General features: G+C 42.8%; 1 protein-coding gene across 1 annotated transcript in view; it reads left to right on the top strand.

Annotated features, from left to right (window-relative positions):
• Positions 1-4,299: 4,299 nt before the first annotated feature.
• The window catches only part of ubl3a (ubiquitin-like 3a), a 34,723-nt gene continuing 18,231 nt past the window's right edge, over positions 4,300-20,791 (top strand). Inside the window, exon 1 of the mRNA XM_035178407.2 lies at positions 4,300-5,019. Coding sequence (XP_035034298.1) covers positions 4,993-5,019 — 27 coding nt within the window. The 5' untranslated portion in view covers positions 4,300-4,992. The remainder of the gene's footprint in view (positions 5,020-20,791) is intronic.

The following is a 20,791-nucleotide window of genomic DNA, read 5'->3' on the forward strand; positions in this document are numbered from 1 at the left end:
CATCATCTGGAAACCATGAAAAGCTTGTGTAATCAACAACAGCAACCAACAAATCCAATAGGAGTCATCTTTGGAACACGGACGTCTACAAACATCATTACAATACATCAAACAGTTCTAGAGATAAACAGAGAGAGAGAGAGAGAGAGAGAGAGAGAGAGAGAGAGAGAGAGAGAGAGAGAGAGAGAGAGAGAGCACATAATTCAAACAGACAGGACCTGATATGCCTGTAAATGTACAGTACAGAGACGCAGCCTTACGGGTAGTGTTGTGTTATGTACAGGTATTATTAATGTCGGTGTGTGAGCTTGTCAGTGGAACAGGTTGAACAGGGAATAGAATGTAAGAAGCCAGTTTGCTGTAGACTTGCACAGCAGCTCTCGGGGACATATTGTGCTCATACAAACAGCGGCAGACATAAAATGCTGAATAACTCACAGGTAAACAGAGAGAACAGATACGCATCTCAGCTCCCAGCGGCAGGCGCATGTAGATACAAAATACAAGCACCAAACATGCACTTTATTCCCCGTCTGTGGCAGACAGATGGCAAGAACGTGAGATGATGACAAATTGTTTTTACAGCCAAGGGGAGGAGGGTTTCAGCTGTGACAAGTGTGCGAGTGCTGCCTCAGCTCAACAAACCACCGGTTCAAAATGCTAATGTGGTAACTGGTATCTAAGATCTAGTCTCCAGCAAAAGGTCCCTCAGAGGGCTCTCAGGACAAATCCCTGGGTATATTTACCACGGAATTAGTTAGACAGGTGGGAAGATTAGAGGAGCGCCCAGTTGGATGAAGATAAGCTCAGGCTCAGGGTGTCTCCTGGTAAGCCTGAGCCAAATCCAACTCGGGTTTAGACTATCACCAATGAGATGGACTTGATCCGAAGAATAAAAGGCAGCTCTTTGAGGTTTGGTAACATTGTGCCCAGAGGTTAAGTCATAGAAAAGAATGGTCCATGTCAATGACAAGACAGAACACTTTAAATCCAGAGTACAGTTGAATCTGGGGGGATTTACCTGTTGCTGTCCAGTGCCCCCACCAGTTGGACTCATGACATTCATGAGTGGGTTGTTAATAGATGATGATATATTAGAAATGTGAAAAATACTACATTCACCTTTGAGAGAAAAAACTCAGATTAGTTGTGCAAATGCAGCGTGGAATTTCTAGCAATCTCAGACCTCATTTGTTAACGTGTCAACGTAATGACAAGAGACAACAAGTTGTTTTGGTCCTTACTAGTGTGAACGCTGCGTTAGCATGATGGACGACATCATAGCTCCCCAAAAGTGAAGCTGAATGGTCTAGATCGCCCCCTGGTTGCTGGCTGTAGCATAGTTCATAAACACTGCCTCCTTCATGTTACTAGATGGGCCATGGACCAAACTAAAAAGTCAAAATACACGTTAAATAATCCTTTTCCCCCCAAGGATTGTTTCTGTAATTTTCGATAGTTCTTATCACATCAGATGAAAGCTTGTCTTGATGAAAGCTAAAATATATTGATAAGACTGTTCCTGCAGGTAGTTGAAGCAAAGAGCAGTACACACACACACACACAAACACACACTTTGCCCTGTCGTTGTACTTTGACCAAACTATATAAATATACAGCTCTGTTTAAAACACTGTCATTCTTAGAGCACTGATACTAATAACATGTGGTGTTTTTAATGGCAGGATACAACAACACTTTTATTTCACAGGTTAACCCTTATTTCACAGGTTACCTTTCAAAGCAAGACATCCCGTGTTCCAGTCACTGATCGCTCCCAGTCAGGGACATATGGACACGAGGGAACCAGAGGACAGACACTGTGGTTCCAGTGGGGACATAATTGCTCACACCTCCTGTGAGAGAACCAAACTGAATCGTCCTCTCAGTCTGGGGTTATGATGCAACGGCGGCTCCCAGCACCAACCTTTGTGCCACAGTCTGAGCTCAAAGTCTGCTGCTGGATCCCAGAATAGATGAAGACAAACGGTGCATGTTAATAATCTGTGGAAAACGTGGGGAGACAGCGGAGGCGACGCAGCAGGACGTTCATTGCTGCTGTGCTGAGCGTCAGTGTTTATATATGGAGCTGTTGCAACCACCGAGTGTGCTGTGCATGTGGCAACTGTCTTGTAGTGACACTGGAAACTGAAATAGATCAAGTGTTGAGGAAGACCAAGTGGATACAGTGCGCTGTTTAAACTCTTATCGTGCCCTTTGACATTTGAAGCACAAAGGAAGTAGTTAATGTTATTTGCTTGTCGCGGATGGTGTTTCATGTGTACACTGTTTCTGTGTGTGGTCTGAGTGACACACACGGTCAAGAGGCTTCAGAGGATTAGAGTTGTTTTGTCTTTACACAAAATGTAGCACTTTTATTTGATCAGCAAACTATAAAGTGAAGCTGAGGGACTGTAGAGGTGACCTGTTGGCTCAAGTTACACAGACCTGCACTGTCGAACCAGCTTTACACCCACACAGAAAGTTTGGTCCGATAATGATACACAAGCATCTGGTTTCATGCAATGTCATGATGCACATTTAAACAATAAAGGATCATTATAAACAACCCGTTTTACAACCAGTCTCATGTGATCCCTTCATGTTGTTTCCGTCATTTTCAACTGAATTTTAAAAACAATCTATCTTTTATGTTACGACTGTTTTATCAGACAAAACACAAAGCTCCTTATACTTTCTGTCTTTTTATTATTTTATACATTAAACAATTATCAATGATCTAGAAAAAGATTCAAGGGTTGAATTGATAATCACAATAGTCCTTAATTCTTGCCCTACTTGACTCACTGGCTGCAAATCATGCACTGACCTTAATTTTGAAAACGCAGCCAAACAAAAACACGTTCACACCTCACTGTGTTTGTGCAGACATGCTTGTGTGTGTGTGTGTGTGTGTGTGTGTGCGTGTGTGTAGTATGTGTGTGTGTGTGTGTGTGTGTGTGCGTCAGACTCTCCCTTTATGGTGGGGAGATTAGGTCGTTAATCCTGTAGATCTCAGAGAAAAAGGCACTCCTGATACCACAATGGATTCACTCAGTCCACCAGGGAGAGGACAGACCTGCTGCTGATAGGCATCTCGACCTCTGACAGGCAGGCAGGGCCCACACACACACACTCATACAAACACACACACACACACACTGAAGGCAGTGCACTTCACCAAGGTCAGGATATTATATTACATGTATTGGATGCATGCTATAAATAACCCCACAACCATTGAACTAATATCATAAAACTGACATGTATGTGGAATATGTAGTATGTAGGCTCACTTTACACATGGTATATTTATAAAACCAGTAATTTTTCCCCACAATGCACTGTATTGCTTAAAAAACACCATTATTATTAGACTCTTCGCTCTTCATGACACCACATGCAATCCCGAAGAATGATTGACTAATTTAATGATTGAGTCATTGGAGGGTCAAGGATGAGCAGCCTTGTTGCGTTTTCTTCACTGATCGCAGATTGCTTCTAATGGACTAATTGTCTCCATGCATGACTGTAAAATGTAACTGTACACAGTTCCATTTTAAGTATTGCTGTGAATTTGAGAAAACTCAGAATAAGTTACATCCAGCTCAGCAGTTGTACAGCTAAAAGGGATGGTTCACCCCAAAAGGAAAATGCACTCATTATCTTCTCACTGCTGTGCCGATGGATGGGGTGGGTGGGAAGTGTTTGAGTCCACAAAACACTGTTGGAGTCTCAGGCGTAAACAGTGTGGCAGCCAAATCCATTCCAATTAAAGTACATGGTGACCAATTCTTCAAACGTAAAAAAAAATACTCCATACTGCTTCTGTGGTGTCATCCAAGTGTCTGTAAGCCCCGGCATTCAAGTTTGACTCAAAACGGCGTCATTTACACCATGTTTTTAGCCTAAATGTCCGCTGTGATCCACGCGCAAACACGGCTCCAGAGAAGGACACTTGGATGACACCACAGGAGCAGTATGGAGGCATTTCATGTGTTTTTTAAGTTGTTTTTTTTACGTTTGAAGAATCGGTCCCCATTAACTTCAATTGTATTGGATTTGGCTGCAACACTGTGAACCCCTGAGACTCCAGAAGGGTTTTATGGACTCAAACACTTCACCCACCCCTCCATAGTGGTGAGTAGATAATGAGGGAATTCACCCTTCACCATCTAGTCCTCTACTTATATTTAATTCCACATCAGATAATGGACCTTTGTGTCTGCAGTAAAGTTGGATTGAAAACGAGTGATTTTATCTTGAAAAAGAAAACGCCACCGGAAGCTGCGGGCGGAGTTCCGGTGTGAGGCAGCTAGCTTGCGGGTGGTGTCGCGGCAGCGGGGTGACAGCTGAACGGGAGGTGGAGGAGCAGCATCGCGGTCCGGAGCCTCAGCGACACTCGCTAACCAAAGTCCCGGTTTTAAAGAGCCGCACCGACACGTTAGTCTTAACCGCCGGGGGCCGGGTGTGACTCCACTAGCGGACGGTGACGCGGATATAAACGCAACCTCGGCTCCTTGTTTTTCCGCCGAGAGAGAACAGGGTCCGTGTCCGGATGTGCCAGCCGTGTTGGGTGTTTCGCATGGCGCAGGCACCTTTTTCCTGAAGCGGGGTATCCTTCGTGTTCGCTGGGGTCGGAGGAGGCCCTCGGGTCGGCAGCTTGTCCCACTATCGCCCCTCGTGTACGTCCGCATTTACCGATTTGTGGGAGGACAAACGACATGATTGAGTAATAAGAAGAAGAAGAGGAAGAAGAAGAAGACGCACGTCCTGACTGATCCAGAGAGAGACAGAGAGAGAGAGAGAGAGAAGAAGAAGAAGAAGAAGTCTCTGTGTTTTTGTTTCCTTCCTTTCAAATCAACGTCGTGTGGTTCCAGAGGCTGTTTCAAGGGAGGAGGAGGACACAGGGAATACTCGTGTCCTTGTGCATGAGTGTGTGCGTGCGCGAGAGTGTGTGAACCCCCTCCGAGGACCGGGTCAACCTTCGAGATGACGGGCAGCACCCCAGCGGACATGGTGAGATCATCTCCCGTCACTTTTCCCAACACTTTAACCGCTGACATCCAATTTGTTCCCACGGGGGTTTTGAGTAAATACAGCGGATGAGTTATTCCTCTGTGATCTCTCCACAGGGTTGTTATGGAAGTGAATATGAACTTTTAGATCCCCAAAGTGGAGTTTGTGGATCCAAACCCTGAAATAACTGGTGCATATGAATGTTATACATCCTTAATAGACTGTTATTAACTCCCATTGAGCTCCATATGGTCTGAAACTCTATTAACAGGCTCAATAATCCATCATATTGATCGTCAAGCCTCCATTCATGTCTCTGAGTCACGCTGTTGTTGTGTGGAATTGATTTACATTCACAAAGTGGGAACAAAAAATGGATTAAGATAAAGTATATATTAATATCAAAGTCAAAGTCAAAAGTCAGTCAACTTTATTGTCACTCCTTGAAATGCTGTTTCTCTCTGATCCCCAGTGTAAACATATAAGTGAGAACATATAAGTATGCAACTTAATAAGTACTCAAAACATGGTACACAGTACGACATAGTATGCAGTCATAAGGCACACGGTGGATAGGATGAGAATAATTCAATATTTGTCATGATAAATGTCACATTATATTTAAGTTATTGCGAAGGTTGTGGTTTTCTACTCGTCTTTATGGGCAGTGACACATACAGGGACACATGGATCCTCCACAGAGAAAATACAAAACTGACAAATGAGAAAATTCTAAAGTAAGATATACATAAATATGAATACAAACATAATTTAGAATAAGTATGATAAAAATAGAATACTCCATCTCCATGCTATAAAATTGAAATATTATACACAAGGCAGTTTTTCTAATGTGCAATATAAAGATTAAAGTTGTGTAGTTGCACAGTTTGTCCAAATTCAGTAGATCATTAATGTTGTAAACCTCCTCACTGTGTTTACTCAATTCATAAGCAATATATCGATATATATTGAAGAACTTTGTTATATTGGTATTGATGAAATTATTAATCTTGTTTTAATACTCAGCCCCACAAGAAATATTTGAAAAGTTAAAATTACCTCATGACAATAATGCAAATATGACAAAAAAAGGAAAAGCATATTTTTTGTTCCCACCTATGTTGAAATGGTATTGATTATTCAAAAGTCAACAGCATGAGTTCCCTTCATTCAAGTCCAGCATTCCTCTCACATCCGTCCGCTGAGCTCTTATCAAACCGGGGCTTTGTCTGCTGTGTATTTTATGTTTGACATTTAGAGAAAACCTCCAGCATCACAGGAAGCAGAGCTGGGAAAGAGACTGGAGTTCAGGAGGAGGCGAGGTGCTGCTTTGCTGGCTCCGAGTGTGCAGTGACTGATAATTGCAGTGCTGCTACCACCTCATTATGTCACACCTAGTGGTGCTTTAAAACAGGAGGCTGAACTGCAACCTTTACTCTGCCCATCAACGGGAATTATTTTACCAGCCTACCCCGACGAGACGTTATCCTCATATGACTTGTTTCCTTGTTCCTTGTGTGCTTCCCTTTATGAACTCTCATCATAAATGTTTATGTCAGCCTCTCGTGGGTAAGCTATTCCCCAAATTAAAAGGCATATAAAATTCATTTAGCCCGGTTTACCCAGTCGTATAGAGGTAATATTTCCCCTCTGTCAGTTTTATTCATGTCATCTTGGCTGCCAGTGTGCGTTGGCTCTAAGAATACCTCCAGGTGTATGTATAGAAAGGATAATCCACATAATGGGCCCCTCCAAGCACAGATCAGCTGTCCCAGCTGTGCCTGTACTCCTGCATGTCCGAGTTTAGCTGATCCCCTGAACAGTAGGTCCATTATGATGTCGGGAAGCTGCGATGTAATGCAGCGAGGAAGCTGGAGGTGTGCCGGCCTCCATATGTGTGTATATGTGGTGCGGTCAAAGCTAAAGCATCTAAGTATAGCACATTGCAAGGAAACTCCATGGATTATGTACATAATCATGAGATGAATCTTTCGTTTTTCTGATCTGTTATGACTGGTCGATAAATCCTCCTCCTAAAGAACATTCATAGAAGGTCTTGTGTAATGTCACCATCTGTGTGAGTGTGTGAGGCATCATATGAACTTCCCCCACAGTCGTATGGTTGTGTTGACAAGTGATGGGTTCCAGTACTTTGGATCTAGAAGTCAACAGGACAGCTACACAATGTAATATTTGCAGGAGCATGTGTTCAAATGTCTTCCATCCAACATTTGACGTCCAAAATAAGAATTTCCGGCATTTTTTAACATTTTTAAAGGCCGAATGCTCGGCCTGATGGGGTTTCACCATATTCTGTGACCCGTAAGATTCTGTGACCTCTAGCAGTGCACCAATGAATTTGTTCTGGGGTGATGCAAGTTGCTGATAATGGTAATTTATATTTATTGTTCTTTAAAGATATATATTTGTTGTTTTAACTGTGTAATATGCTGTGGGCAATGTGTTCTTTTTAACTTTTATTTAGCACTCCTATTTTCATTGAATTTTGTACAATACAATGAAGACAAAGGCTTTTTGTTCTATTTATATTCTAATAAGCGCAACGTGCTCAATGTCAGCGATTGATTTAATTTGAATTCTCTGAAGGATGAAGTAGAATCAAGTTATTAATTATTTTCCTTGCGTCCTTTTTACTTAAGCTCCTTTGACCTCTGCAGCTGCAGCACGGCCCCCTGGTGAGCAGCTAAATGAGTCAGGAGGGCTGTAATGAATGGCTCAGATCGGTGACAAAATGTGTGGTGAAAAATCCCTAAAACGCCTTCACACAGCAGAAGGACCATGGTTTCGCTTTGATAGTCAATTTCCTACTTTCAATTGGTGTAAAGCTATGTTCCAATTCACTCTTCGCTTCAAGACCGAATTGAAATGATACAGATTGGTCTGTGGAGGATTTCTTTATAGAGTCACCAGCTTGTCCTGACTGAACCATTGCATTCTTAGCGACTTTGAGCCGCTGTCTGCATAGCTAGCTCCTTAGCGTCGTCACAGGCGCGCACTGAATCCTGGGATAGATTGGCAAGAGAGGAGGACTCGTTTGACACCCATGTTTGAAGGAGCCTTCGAAATGGGATTGCCTTTAAATTTATTCTAACCCTAACCCCCCGAAGGATGTCCCCCCTAAATCTAGACACAGCTAGACTCACGTTTGTTGTGTAATCAGGCTCCAAATCCAGACTTCTTTTTTTTCTCTTTTTACACAAAACATGTGAATTTGATTTCGTTGCTGTGCTGAGTGATGTTTGTTTTCACTCTCCGCCAAACAAACGACTTTCAAAAGGGCAGATTTGTAACTGGATTCACATTCAATAAATACATACCGACCCTCAATCCTCTGTTTTGATCGCACTACTCCTCCTAATAGTATTTTCCTGGTGTATTAGTCTTGTAGCATAAGATTATCCAAGTTTGGTTCAGGCCTCCAGCCGCCCTGCTGAATTGCCTTGAAGCAACATGCTGAACTCCTGCCAGCTGGTTTTACAGCTCAGCCTGATCTGCGCTCCGAGTATTTCCCTGTGGGGGAAGCATTATCGCATCATTTAATGCCAGTGTCGGGCAGGAAGTTCGTTTCTCCGACGGTAAAGTAATAATATTATTTCCACTGCCAACTCTGAGGCATTCTTGTTTTGAATGGTATTTTATTCTTAGCCGGAGCGGCTGTCTTCAGGCTTACGTTATTATCATGCCTGCAGCGGAAACATAAAAGGTCAAATCCTGCACATGAGTGAGACGTTTTCAGCCTGTGTAAATCTTCAGAGCAATTGCTTCCCTTTGTGGTTTTGCTCAGTCTATACATCAAACTAGCTCCTTAAGTTCCCCAAGGAAATCAGAGGAAATATCAGCTATCTGCATTTAACTCATCCTGTGTGGTTGAAAATCAGCAGCAGATGATTTCAACCACACCGCCACCGCCAGCCCTCCTCCCCATCCCCTCTCCGTCTGCGGAAAGAGGAGTAAGTGTATGCACACACACTTAAAAAGGCTGTATGGAGTGGGAGTGAGGAGTAGGAGGAGAGGAGATTGCTGGTGCCAAACATTGTGGCTGAATGAATCTGAGAGAAAGAATAGGAGAAGGAATAGTCGTGCCCCTCGAGAATGGAGGATGGGATTTTTTTTTCTCCAGAGTGAAGGATGGGGAGGGGGCAAATTACCTCGCCCCAGGCAGATCTCAGAAGTGCTGACAGGGTTGAAATGGTCCCCCTGGCAACAGAGAAATGCTCAGATCTGAAGTCTGGATGCCTGTGTGTGTGTGTGTGTGTGTGTGTGTGTGTGTGTGTGTGTGTGTGTGTGTGTGTGTGTGTGTGTGTGTGTGTGTGTGTGTGTGTGTGTGTGTGTGTGTGTGTGTGTGTGTGTGTGTGTGTGTGTGTGTGTGTGTGTGTGTGTGTGTGTGTGTGTGTGTGTGTGTGTGTGTGTGTGTGTGTGTGTGTGTGTGTGTGTGTGTGTGTGGGGACTGGGTCAAGGTGCACTGCAGGTATGTGTGTGTGTTTGAAACAATGAGCAGATGAGAATAAAGCACCTCATTTCAGATATAAACCTGCTGTATGAATATACTCCAGACAGGAGTGAGAGTCCCAAGGAGCAGGGAGTGAATGTCAAACATCCTCGATATGTCCCAGCACGGCACAGCAGACGGGACAAGGACATCCAGGTCGACACAGAAAGAAGGACATGACTCACACTTCCTTACAGGGCTTTACAAGTGGGATTAGTTTAATAGTGCCGCATAATAATGCTGAATAATATACACAAGCGACTGTCACTGCGGTTTGAACCAATGTTTGTTTGCGAGCTCGGCTGTCAGAGCTGTCAGTTTGGGAGCACAGACTTTATCGCTCTGTACACTTAAGCCACATCCATACTACTACGTTTTTTATCTGAAAATGTAGTTGTATGGATGTAGCCTCAGGTACCTTTTCAAAGGTTGAAGGAAGGTTTGATGTGTTTCTGGTTCCCTGAACAGCAGATCTCGCTCTGCGGTTTATCCAGCTTTAGAAATGTAAACTGTTTCCAAATCGCCAGTGTTGTGTTAAATCTCTTCATCATGACTTCCTCCCCTGATCTTTATATGTCTATACATCAATAGCATCTTTCATTATCAGAAAGTGGTAACAACATGACTGTGAGGCTCCTCAGCTCTACTCTGTATGAATTAATTTGCGTTGGAGATGGTGATCCTGATGGCCCTAACTCAAACCAGAACAGGACGTACGATAGAACGTATTAACTATGTGGGAGAAGTTGTTCGTCTCTAATGATCAGTAGGTTTGGACTCAAACCTGTGTCTGCTGTCATCCAACAAAGCGATTAATTGTGTAGTTAGTTCAGTATCTATTTATCAACTCTATCAAGAATACTGGATTTTTGTTTCCCCGTAAAAGCGAGTTATCTAGCCACACACTACTCTGTGTGTGGCTTAGTCTAATTTTAGTGGTTTTAAAAGCAGTTTATAGTTCATTCCCACATTGTTGAGAGTCTCCTTTCGGGCACAGACACACACACACACACACTCACTGACAGAGACACACACAAAGGAGTCAAAGGTGGGGGTCAGAGGTCGGTGGTGTGTGGGTCACAGAAGAAATAAACAATGGGTGGGGAATCCTTGCTGCTGAAAACAGCAGTCCCCGTCCCTCTTCCCACTCGAGCTGAGCTCAGCATGTGTGACACCGAGTGGCCGGAGACAGAGAGCGGGTCCGCGGGTGCGTCCTCCAGCCTCGGGCAGGAGCTGCCAACAGGGCTTTGATTGACACATTCGGAGGGAGAGGGAACACTATTGAATCCCCACAGGGCCAGTTGGATGAAGCACGCTGGTGAATAAGTGTGTGTGTTACCGATGCCATGTGTTTTGCGGGCCTGAGTCACGGATCAGGATTACATCATCCCGCCCGGGTGCAGGAGTTGATGTATTGACTCTGACATTGTCACATGTAGGCCTTCGGAGCGCCACGCAAAGTTTGGACAGGAGTTCTGAAGGTGCAGGGGCCGTGTTCGACATTCATTTCAAGCCTTTCAGGAAAGCGACGACTCAAAATTCAAACACAGGTTGTGTAACACAGCAGCTGCTTTACTGATGATGAATACTCAGTTGTTCATAGGGTTAATAATAATATTACTAATAACTATTAAAGGTTGCTCATTGCCTTTAGACAAACTGTATGCTACATCCACCAGGCAAGGAAAACAGTAACCTTTATTTGTAGTCTGCCCAGATCATATTACTGTACGCAGACTTTATAAATGGCTTCATTGTGGTTCTATCGACAACTGAGGCTGAATAGTTCTATTTATATTGGTATGAATGGAAAACAGATTTGAATATGTCCTAGTAAAAGTTGTGTTTCCAGACTGTGCGTTGACATTTCTGCTGGTTTGTAGGTGGGGTTGTTCATTTGGTAGATATTTGTATTGCCAGTAACTGATATTAGCAAAGCTGTCGTCAGTCCTCTGTGACTGTGAAGCGTTAATTTAGTTGTATTGATGTATGTCTGCAATAGCAACCGGAAGTCCTATTGAAAGCCTCTCATCCATTGATTGCTTATGTAACTGTTTGTTTGGTTATGTTTGGCTGTGTGTTTGTCATTGGCGCATGTGTCTGTGCACGTGTATCCTGTTTGTTGCACAGATCCAACTGTACATACCTGTCAGAACCGCCATGCTTTCTCTTCTCCATCTTTCATGTCCACTCCAGCTGAGTTACATATTCATGGTGCGACCTGTATCTGCGTGTTTCATATTGGAGTCATACAAAATAATGGGGTTCATTGAGCTTGTATCACATTTCTGGCGGCCAATAAATGTCAATTTATCATCTCAGCGAAGGAGGTTATGTTTTCATCAGCGTTTGTCAGATTATGCAAAAACTACTCAACGGATTTCCATTAAAATCTTGCCGAGGGGCGGAGCAGGACCTAAGAAAGATCTCATTAAAGTTTTTTGCAGATCCAGGTCAGGGCGCGAATCCAGGGATCTTTTTTATACTGTCTTTAACATAGTGAGATAGGGTGTTAGCCTCTCTCCTAGAACCCTTCTAGTAAAAGCTACACAGTATTTACATGCATTATATGTCCTGCTTGTGCCAGGATTGCAATCATAGTAGAGCAAGGCTACAATAAAGTTTTTATATACAGTTAAACCTGGTTTCTTTTGCTGTTGTGTGAACCAAAGAAAAGTGGTGTGGGTGAAGAATGTGGTGGGGTGAAAAAAAAAGTCATTTTACAGCGGGCATGTTATGCTGACGCTCAGAGGCCGAGCATGCGGGTTGGTTTAAAGTTAGCTCGAGCTAAAATAAAGATTAAAAAAGTGACACAATTCTTGTTTTCCTGTTTTCTGGAGGCTTCCACACATCAAATCCTCTGAAGGCCTCATTTAAACTATGTCTATTGGACTCATGTAGATCACCTCCTCACCTTGGAGCAAGCAAACTTAAATACGCACAAACACTGAATCTTCTCTTAGGTTTTCTCACTCATCTCGTGGTTTGGAAGTGAGACCCTGTCACCTCAGAAGTTAGTTTACGTTTCTGATCAGCACAGCCAGAAGCCTGAACATTTCTCTGAGTAATCCAGAGGGTTCCTTAGAAAAAAAAGTGTCTGTGTGACCATGTTGGGATAAGGGCTTATTCTGCTGGAAATTACCCCTCTTTTCTGCCGTCAGTTCAGCAGTCATTGTTGGCAGGTATGGCTGTGCTCAGGCTGAGGAATGTGTTGAACTACTTCACTGTTTTGGGGGTTGGGGTGGGGGGGAGTGGCGGGGCTCCCATGGTCCCAGTTCAAGGGGAAACCTCTGGTCTGGCTGATCTCTCTTGAAAGTGAATGGGCACTCGTTGTGTCTGGAGTCGTAGGAGCAGCGATGGTGGCATAATGTGCCCCATGTCCACAGCAGCAAGGCACATGGCAGACACATAACAATTCAGGACAGACGTACAGTGAGGGTACTATTCAGCTTTGATGCCAAGTGTTACAGAGTCAGAGCTCGACATAAATGAGTAGGTGTGAGTGTGAGTAATGTGCAAGCTGTCAGATGGAGCTAACACAACAAAGTAATCCTAACTTTCCTCTGTGCGCCTGCAGCCATTTTCAAAGGTACGTGTGAGTTTGTTTGTATTTTGTCTACGCATGCATGGTATTCCATAGAAAAACTGGCTCGAGAAAAACCTGTTCTTCCAGTTAAGAGTGACGTGTTTGCTGTCTACTTTGCAAATGGAGTAACACCCACTCCGGCTCACCTTTGCCTCAGACACCAGCACAAACTGAGCTGCATACAAAGGCCATTGTATTCTGGCGTTTAGCACAGTGCCATTAAGTCCCTTGTGTCCTTCTGTTAAAACCGACCTGCCAGCAAAAAGTCAGTGATAAACATTTAACTCTTAAATTATGTATTTCCTAAAGAATTTATCTCCAGACATGAAGCTGAAATACTTAATCTGAATACAATTTTATTTTCCTCCTAAAACACACAATGTGTGTGTAATTGTTGAATGTTCACTTCTTCACAGGTCATACAAAAGTCCACACACCCAAATAGGATGTGAAAAACATGACTCTGGTGTCCTCCACAGTTACACCCATATCACTACAATTGAATTTGAAAACACAACACTGTTGCTACGGTTCCGCCTGCCCTCTGCTCTTCCCTGGAGTTTTTGAGCGCCTACAATCAACAAGTTTGGATATGTTGTTGGTTTTACTTTGAAAACTCTGGCGGTGTTTCGCCGTATGGAAACGTAGAAATGACAGAGTCACCTGCCTTCGCTTTCTGATTGGCTCTTATCAGTCTTGACTCAAAACATTGCCAAATCTTACTGTTAGTAACAGTTCCAGCTCGTCATCGGGCCAAGAAAAGAAACCTCTGCTCTAACCTTTCACCATTGCTGCTCCTCATTCGTTGTATTAAATGAATAGTAGACAATCTGCTTCCTGTGCCCAGTCTACCTGCATTGTCGTGATATGTATTTTCAGGTTTGCAAGTATTTCTTAGCTAAAATAATGTTAAAATCAATAAATATAGCCCAAAAATATACAGCTGCCTTTAAAAGTGCTTGAAAATGTCCTGATTGGACAGAGATCATTTCTAAATACAGAGCTAAGACGCTGGTGTGGAAAATACTGTTTTATTAGTAAAGCTGTAGCCTATGTTTCTAGAATTCAAAGGATGCCGTGATCTGACTTACGAAACCGAAAAGAGGAAGAGAAACCTGAGTTGTCAGGGATAAGATAAAAAGCCAAACAAATTCTCAGTTTACTGCACTTTACTAAGAAAAGTTTTCTTTCTGGAATCTGCCACTAGCCTTTTCTCCTTTGTTTGATTTCCTTGTCAACTGAGGCAGCAGTGTGGCCGTGACATCACCATTTGTGTTATCAAATATTCTACTCAGACTTTTTGTCATTCAGCAGCGTGAACTCATGTAAATCATGAATGCAAACAGTGAGTCGCTCAGTTTCCAGTTTCGTGCTCCTTTTAGATAACAGGTTTCTAATGGAAATTCTGCACTAATAATGTTCCCAATCGTTGCGCTAAGTGCATGTAGAGTATCCGTCTCAGTTTTTCACCAGGCTTTAATTGCACTGACGAACTCTGGCATCTTGATATCGTCTCTTGTCTTATAATTGGCATTCAAAGGATGTTACGGGAAGGGGAACTTTGCATAAAGCTGCAGAATAAGGCTGCAATTTTCCTTTCCATATAATTTAAATAGATATAAAACAAAAGCACTCAAGTGAAAAAAAAACACACACTCTCTTCTCTGTACGTCTAAATATTGAGTAGAAACAGAGTGTGTGTGTGTGTGTGTGTGTGTGTGTGTGAGTAGGGGGTTGTTTGACTAGCTCAATAAAAGGAGTCTTTCAGCTGCACTGGAAACAATTTCCAGCCGAGGGGACATTTATATTAAAGCTTTGCCTTGCCAGCATAGACTCAGTGTGTGTGTGTGTGTGTGTGTGTGTGTGTGTGTGTGTGTGTGTGTGTGTGTGTGTGTGTGTGTGTGTGTGTGTGTGTGTGTGTGTGTGTGTGTGTGTGTGTGTGTGTGTGTGTGTGTGTGTGTGTGTGTGTGTGTGTGTGTGTGTGTGTGTGTGCGCGCACGTCAGAGCAGCCAGCCATCAAGAGTCGACAGTCCCTCTTCCTGATGCATTTTGGGAACAGGCTGCCATTTCTAAATCAGTGCTTAAGTCTGTGCAGATATCTGAACGACCTGTGCCAGTGCAGACAGTCAGTTCATCAGACAGACAATACTTACTGAGGGAATTAGAGGGTCAGTGTTGAGACTCTTAGGGGCCCAGACGTGACACACATGATCCGCAGAGCAGTCTTCCAGAGGTCAAGCCTCATCAGCCGGCTGTTCCAGCAGGATCAGCCGGCCTCACTTTCAGGCCTTTAACCCAGACTTTTACTCTGCTGTGGCTGTCAAAGAGAAAATATCAGATTTTCAAGGTTGGTTTTCACGCTGTGACTCTCTTATAGTTGTTAGAGGGGGCCCAATTAATTATTGTTTACATAATCAAATAATCAGCTACTTTTTGTGGTTTATCGATTGATTTTTCGTCTTTCAAATGTTGAAACCCAAAGACATTCAATTTTTTTTTGTCTTATGAAACAAACAAAAAGCAGCGAATCATCACATTTGAGGAGCTGACATTTTTTGGGGGGTCATTTTAGCTTTACAATGTACTGTTGGAATGAGTTGAAACACTTGAACATATTAGTATAGAAGTTGTTGAAAGCTAAATATTTGCGAGACGATTTTGGATGAAAATAAATAAACTGTGGAGCTGAGTCAACTTCACGAGTCAATATAATATAATAAAAAACAATATAATATAAAACAAAACTATAAGATGGTTACACTATCCACAACAGTTATGTGTTTCTGTGTGAAACAATATTGAGGACGTTTTTTTAACGAAGAATTCACCAGAATGGCGGAAGAAGTGGCTCCTTAGCAACTCTATCAACCGACTTGTAGCGGAGCAACGGTTGCTAGGTAACCGTCTCAAAACATGTGTGTCATATCTAAAGCCTTCATCCTCAGCTGGTAACTCAAGCCAGCTTCAATATCATGGGTTTTAGTGGTTTTTCCACTATGTGAACACTATAGACCGAGGTAGTCTTTCTCATTTCGTCCGACTCTGTGAACACACCAAGAGAAACTCCTGTGTGTTGGACCGTGATTGTGATCCTAATGCTGGAGCAGCGTAAAAGCTCATGTTGAGCAGGATGATCAAACATGCATTGTATACTTGATAGTATTTGAGTTTTTGGGCTGTAATGGCAAGCTTGAAAAGTAATTTGTGGGAAATGCATTTTGCTGAGAGGTTGTCGGGACATCGGAGGAAAGCGTAACAGGGAGATGGATGGTTAAGAAGCCAATTATCCTTTTTTTGGCAGCTTCTCTTCTCTTATGAGACTGAGATCACCGAGGACTTAAAGATATATTGCGATGATAAGGGAAGTGTATCTGTGTGTCTGTGTGTGTGTGAATACCAAGCATGGCGAGGGTATAGTTGGCCTTCATGCTGTCCTGCACAAATTTGTCAGTGCATGTTGGACGCTACGGAGCACACTGTATGAATGTCCCTAATGTTCCCAGCAGGGTTTGTGCATGTGTGTGTTTCATGTGCACGTGTGTGTGTGTGTTCTTATCAGAATGAACGAGCAGTAATGAAGCATTGGACCTCGGACTGGAATGATTTAGGGGTTTTCATCAGTTTTTCCTCTGTTTCATGTAATGAGGAAGCTTTGGTTTATCTAAGGGGAAGCAGCAGAACTTACTTACGCAGAGGACATCAGATATTGACCTTTGATTGAATTTGAATTTTTTTTTATCATTTGACTATATTTAACAAAAGCAGCAGTCTTTCCCTGGCTCTGTATCAGTATCAGTGATCTAGGCTTGTGGGTTTGAAAGCTCGCTTCTTTGTGCGTGAGTAAGGCTGGCATATTTTGGCTAAGTTTAGCTGACTTCCATTTAGCTTGGCACGTATTCGCTCAGTCAGCTGATCGGAGTATAATTACAGTTCATAGTACAGTGTGATTTAAGGCTCTCAAGAACCAGTAAGGCAGCAAGATAGCGGGTACTGTAATCCTTTCTTGTGTTTAATCTAAAGGTCTCAGTGTTGAATAAACAGCGTCGTATCTGTGAAGCCAAAGTGTGCTTCATTTTCAAAAACGGTCTTAACCTTTTTATCCTGGCAAACATCTTAATTATGTTCACGTAACTGGCAGGCCCCTAAACAGCAGCCCCCTCTCATGTGATGATATCATCGGTATCCATTATTTTTCTGCCTTGGTGTGGAATAATGTTTGTCAGAGATCCCCCCCTCCCCCCACAGTGTAACTGGCTTCCTGCTCTGTCTCCCCAGCGAGGCTGCCTTTTTCCTGTCGCGCACAAGACAAACAACCAGTGGCTACATCAGATCTCCAGCAGACGACAATGGAAAGAAACAAACAACAAAACAATGAGCAAACCGCTAGACATGCAGGCCTTACATGCTGCAAACACAAACACTAATATGTTTTTTTACCGTTTTAAAAATAAAGTGACAACCGTCCAGACTTCTTAATCTCATATATCACATGACCCTAGACGTACACTCGGCATGTGTGTGCTGATGTTAACAGTCAGTTGTTTAGTTCCAGAAAACCAGAAAACACAATGGGGAAAGTTCCATTTTTTTAAAATCTTGGGCGATAAAGTGTTATGAGTTGTGACTGACAAGAACCATTAAGGAAGTGAATGTGGATGACTGCATCATCATTTCCAAATGTCTTCTATCCATCCAGATTGCAACACAGCTCCGCAGTTTTCAAAATAAAACCGGTCCAGCGGCGTTCACAAACAGTAGTGTGGACACCAGGCGTTAATGTAAAAAAACACTGATGCCTTTTAAAACTAAAACATAGTAGAGTGGATGTAGCCGGCAGTTTGTGTCTGTTGATAATGTAAAAACCTTCACTTTGATGTGAATCTATGACGTTGCCTAGTTTCCATTCAGACTGCTAGAACAAGGGAATTCTGCGGGCTTCGCAGTCTCAAGCTCTAATTACTGAATCCATAGTGTTGCAGTCGTGAACCGTCATGTAACGTGTGGACCAATTAGTAGTTATGGCTACAACAAAATCTTATACAAGACCACGCATTGCCTTTAAAGTAACGTAAGAGCTGAGTCTTAAAGTACAGTGGCAATAAAGGATGTTGCATTATCATGAAGGATTGCACAATGTTGCTTTACAAAACTTAGTGCTAGTTGTTCTATTGTAACTGTGTCTGATGTGTGTGAATATTTTAGGTGCAAACTGCCAGGCGACTCTAGATGGAAATTTGGTTTAAGAACGTGTTTGTGTTTGTTATGTTCAGTATTTCACTTGCATGTAGACCCGCATCTATTCCTGTCTCTGCATGCAGCTTCATTGCCGAATAGGCCCCAGAAAATGCAATGTGTGCGCACGTTCATGTGTGTGAGTATGTGTGTGGTAATAATACCCCTGGTTGTTTCTGTCCAGTGCCATCTGGTAAATTCCAGCACAGAGGACGTTTTAGTTTGCAGCCGTCTCTATCTGTGTGCCTCTCTCTCTCTCTCTCTCTCGCTTGCCCTCCCTTCTCATACACACACATGTAGACGCACACTTATTCTCCTTCACACACATGGCATCACGTCAGCTGTGACTGCAGGGCAATGCTCTTTTCTGAAGGAGAAAGGGAAATGCTCTAGCTGACATTATTTCATCTGAGGAAAGACAAAACTGGAGTAGCTATTGTTTTTCGGATCCCTAATATGAGCTTTATTGTGCCGTTATCGTTTGTGATAGGAAAACATCCACAATAACAACGTGTCAGAAACTGAGGAGCAGAATCGCATTTACCCGACAACCATGCACTGTGACATAATCGTTTTCTGGACTCAAACAGCAACACATGCTCAGACACTTTGTAATTTATCTTTCTATTTACTCTCAACAAAAAATGAGGCCACATTTTTTCACCAGCAGTATTAAACATTGATAATAAATATTATATTACAGGTATGTTGAGTTACTTTGATCTCCATGCATCTTCCTCCATCAAAACCTTTAACAGCAAATACCTGCACAAACAGAGAATAGTCAGCTAATTACTATTGATTTTAGAGCTGCAGGTGATTTTTTTATGATTTTATTATGGATTCGTAATTTAAACTAATGATGACAAATTTAATCAAAAGGTTTGTGACAAAAATGTTGTGACAAAAAACACAAATCAAATAAAACTGAATAAATTGAATAATTCCTACTGGTACCAGTAATGCAGCATTTTGCTTCTCGAATATCTTAAATGATTCAAATTTAGCTTCTCTTGAGTAAAGTTAATCAAATAATAATTTCAGCTCTACTTTGCTTTGAAAGTCGCAGGGGCAAGCTGTAAATGTAAAAATGCCTGAAATCAATTCATCTGTAAAGAAGAAATAAATTTCAGTTTCCTATTGTAGATGAACACAGGGAAAAGCTTGTGCTTGAAAAGGACAACCTGAAAGGTTATAAATCAAGCTAATCCTGACTGCAGGGCATCAACTATACACTGCCAGGGAGACCACCAAGGAAAGAGGATGGGGGTGGTCGGTGTTTAGAGACAGAGGAGGGAGGACGGGGGAGACAGAGGTCACCACAGAGTAGGTAGTTATCTCGGGTGCGGGGGAGAACAACATGGAGACGCTTTATTTGACTCCAGGGCTTTCACATAGCTGGGGGTCAGGAAAGCATGGGGAGGAAGTCACATTGGTGAGACACCCTGGGATGGATGCGGGGGTGCATTGAGAGGGGGAGCGGGGGTGAGGAGGACAGAGCTGCTGCAGAGCAAATGGGAGGACGAAGGAGGAGAAGGACAGGAGGTCCTTTCATCAAAGCCTTCACCAGGGATCATCAACCCTCTGTGTGGTCCCCTCACACCAGCAGCATGCCGGCATGTGGCATGTTGGCCTTTGAGTTTCTGCTGGTTTTTGCAGAGTTCCTGAACTGGCAGAATGAAGACGAGGAGGCAGAACAGAAAACTAAAATACTCCCAGAGGAAAACAAAGCAAAATCTTGCCCAATTAAAGATTTACGGCTTTATAATTTTAAGTCTATTAGAATAGTTTTAAATAAATATGTGTTATCTCTTTTATACTTTAAATTGCTGCCGGTCCCACTCTTGTGATTGATCAATAGCTTAGAGGGTGGGCCGGAAATGTCACCCCTCTTACCCTGAGGCTTCCTGATCAACCGTCAACACCAGTGTAGCTACGGGGACAATGCTGTTTGCTCTGCTGGACCAATTTCAGCCGTCGGTAGGTGGATTCCCCGTGACCCGGTGATGTTGATTCTTTAAAGGAAATAAAAAGCCAGGGATGCAAATGAGGCGTTTCAGGAGTAGTTTTCTCCCTTCGCTTGCGGACTTTGGCCTTTGTAACAGAGCAGGACTTTGACATGGACAAAAAACCCACACAACTAAGGAAAAGGGAAACCCCCAAAATATAATTCTTTATTGGTTTTGTTAAATCAACACTTTGACTTTCTTTATTTTCTTGTGAATATTTGTCTTGAAATAATATTGAATTTACAAACTGTTTTGCTGAACAGGTGAACAGATGTCTGGTGCCTCTTCTTGTTCCCTGAAGCAGTTCTGTTTTAAGTCAACTTTCTCTCCATTCACCAGACGCACGTACTGTAACTATCCATTTTGCTAGTAAATTAGGTTAGGGGTAGATATTTGACTCAGGACATCATGTAGCTGCAGTGTGCTGTTCAA

Source organism: Hippoglossus stenolepis, chromosome 15 (genome assembly GCF_022539355.2).
Source record: "Hippoglossus stenolepis isolate QCI-W04-F060 chromosome 15, HSTE1.2, whole genome shotgun sequence".
Taxonomy (NCBI): Eukaryota; Metazoa; Chordata; class Actinopteri; order Pleuronectiformes; family Pleuronectidae; genus Hippoglossus; species Hippoglossus stenolepis.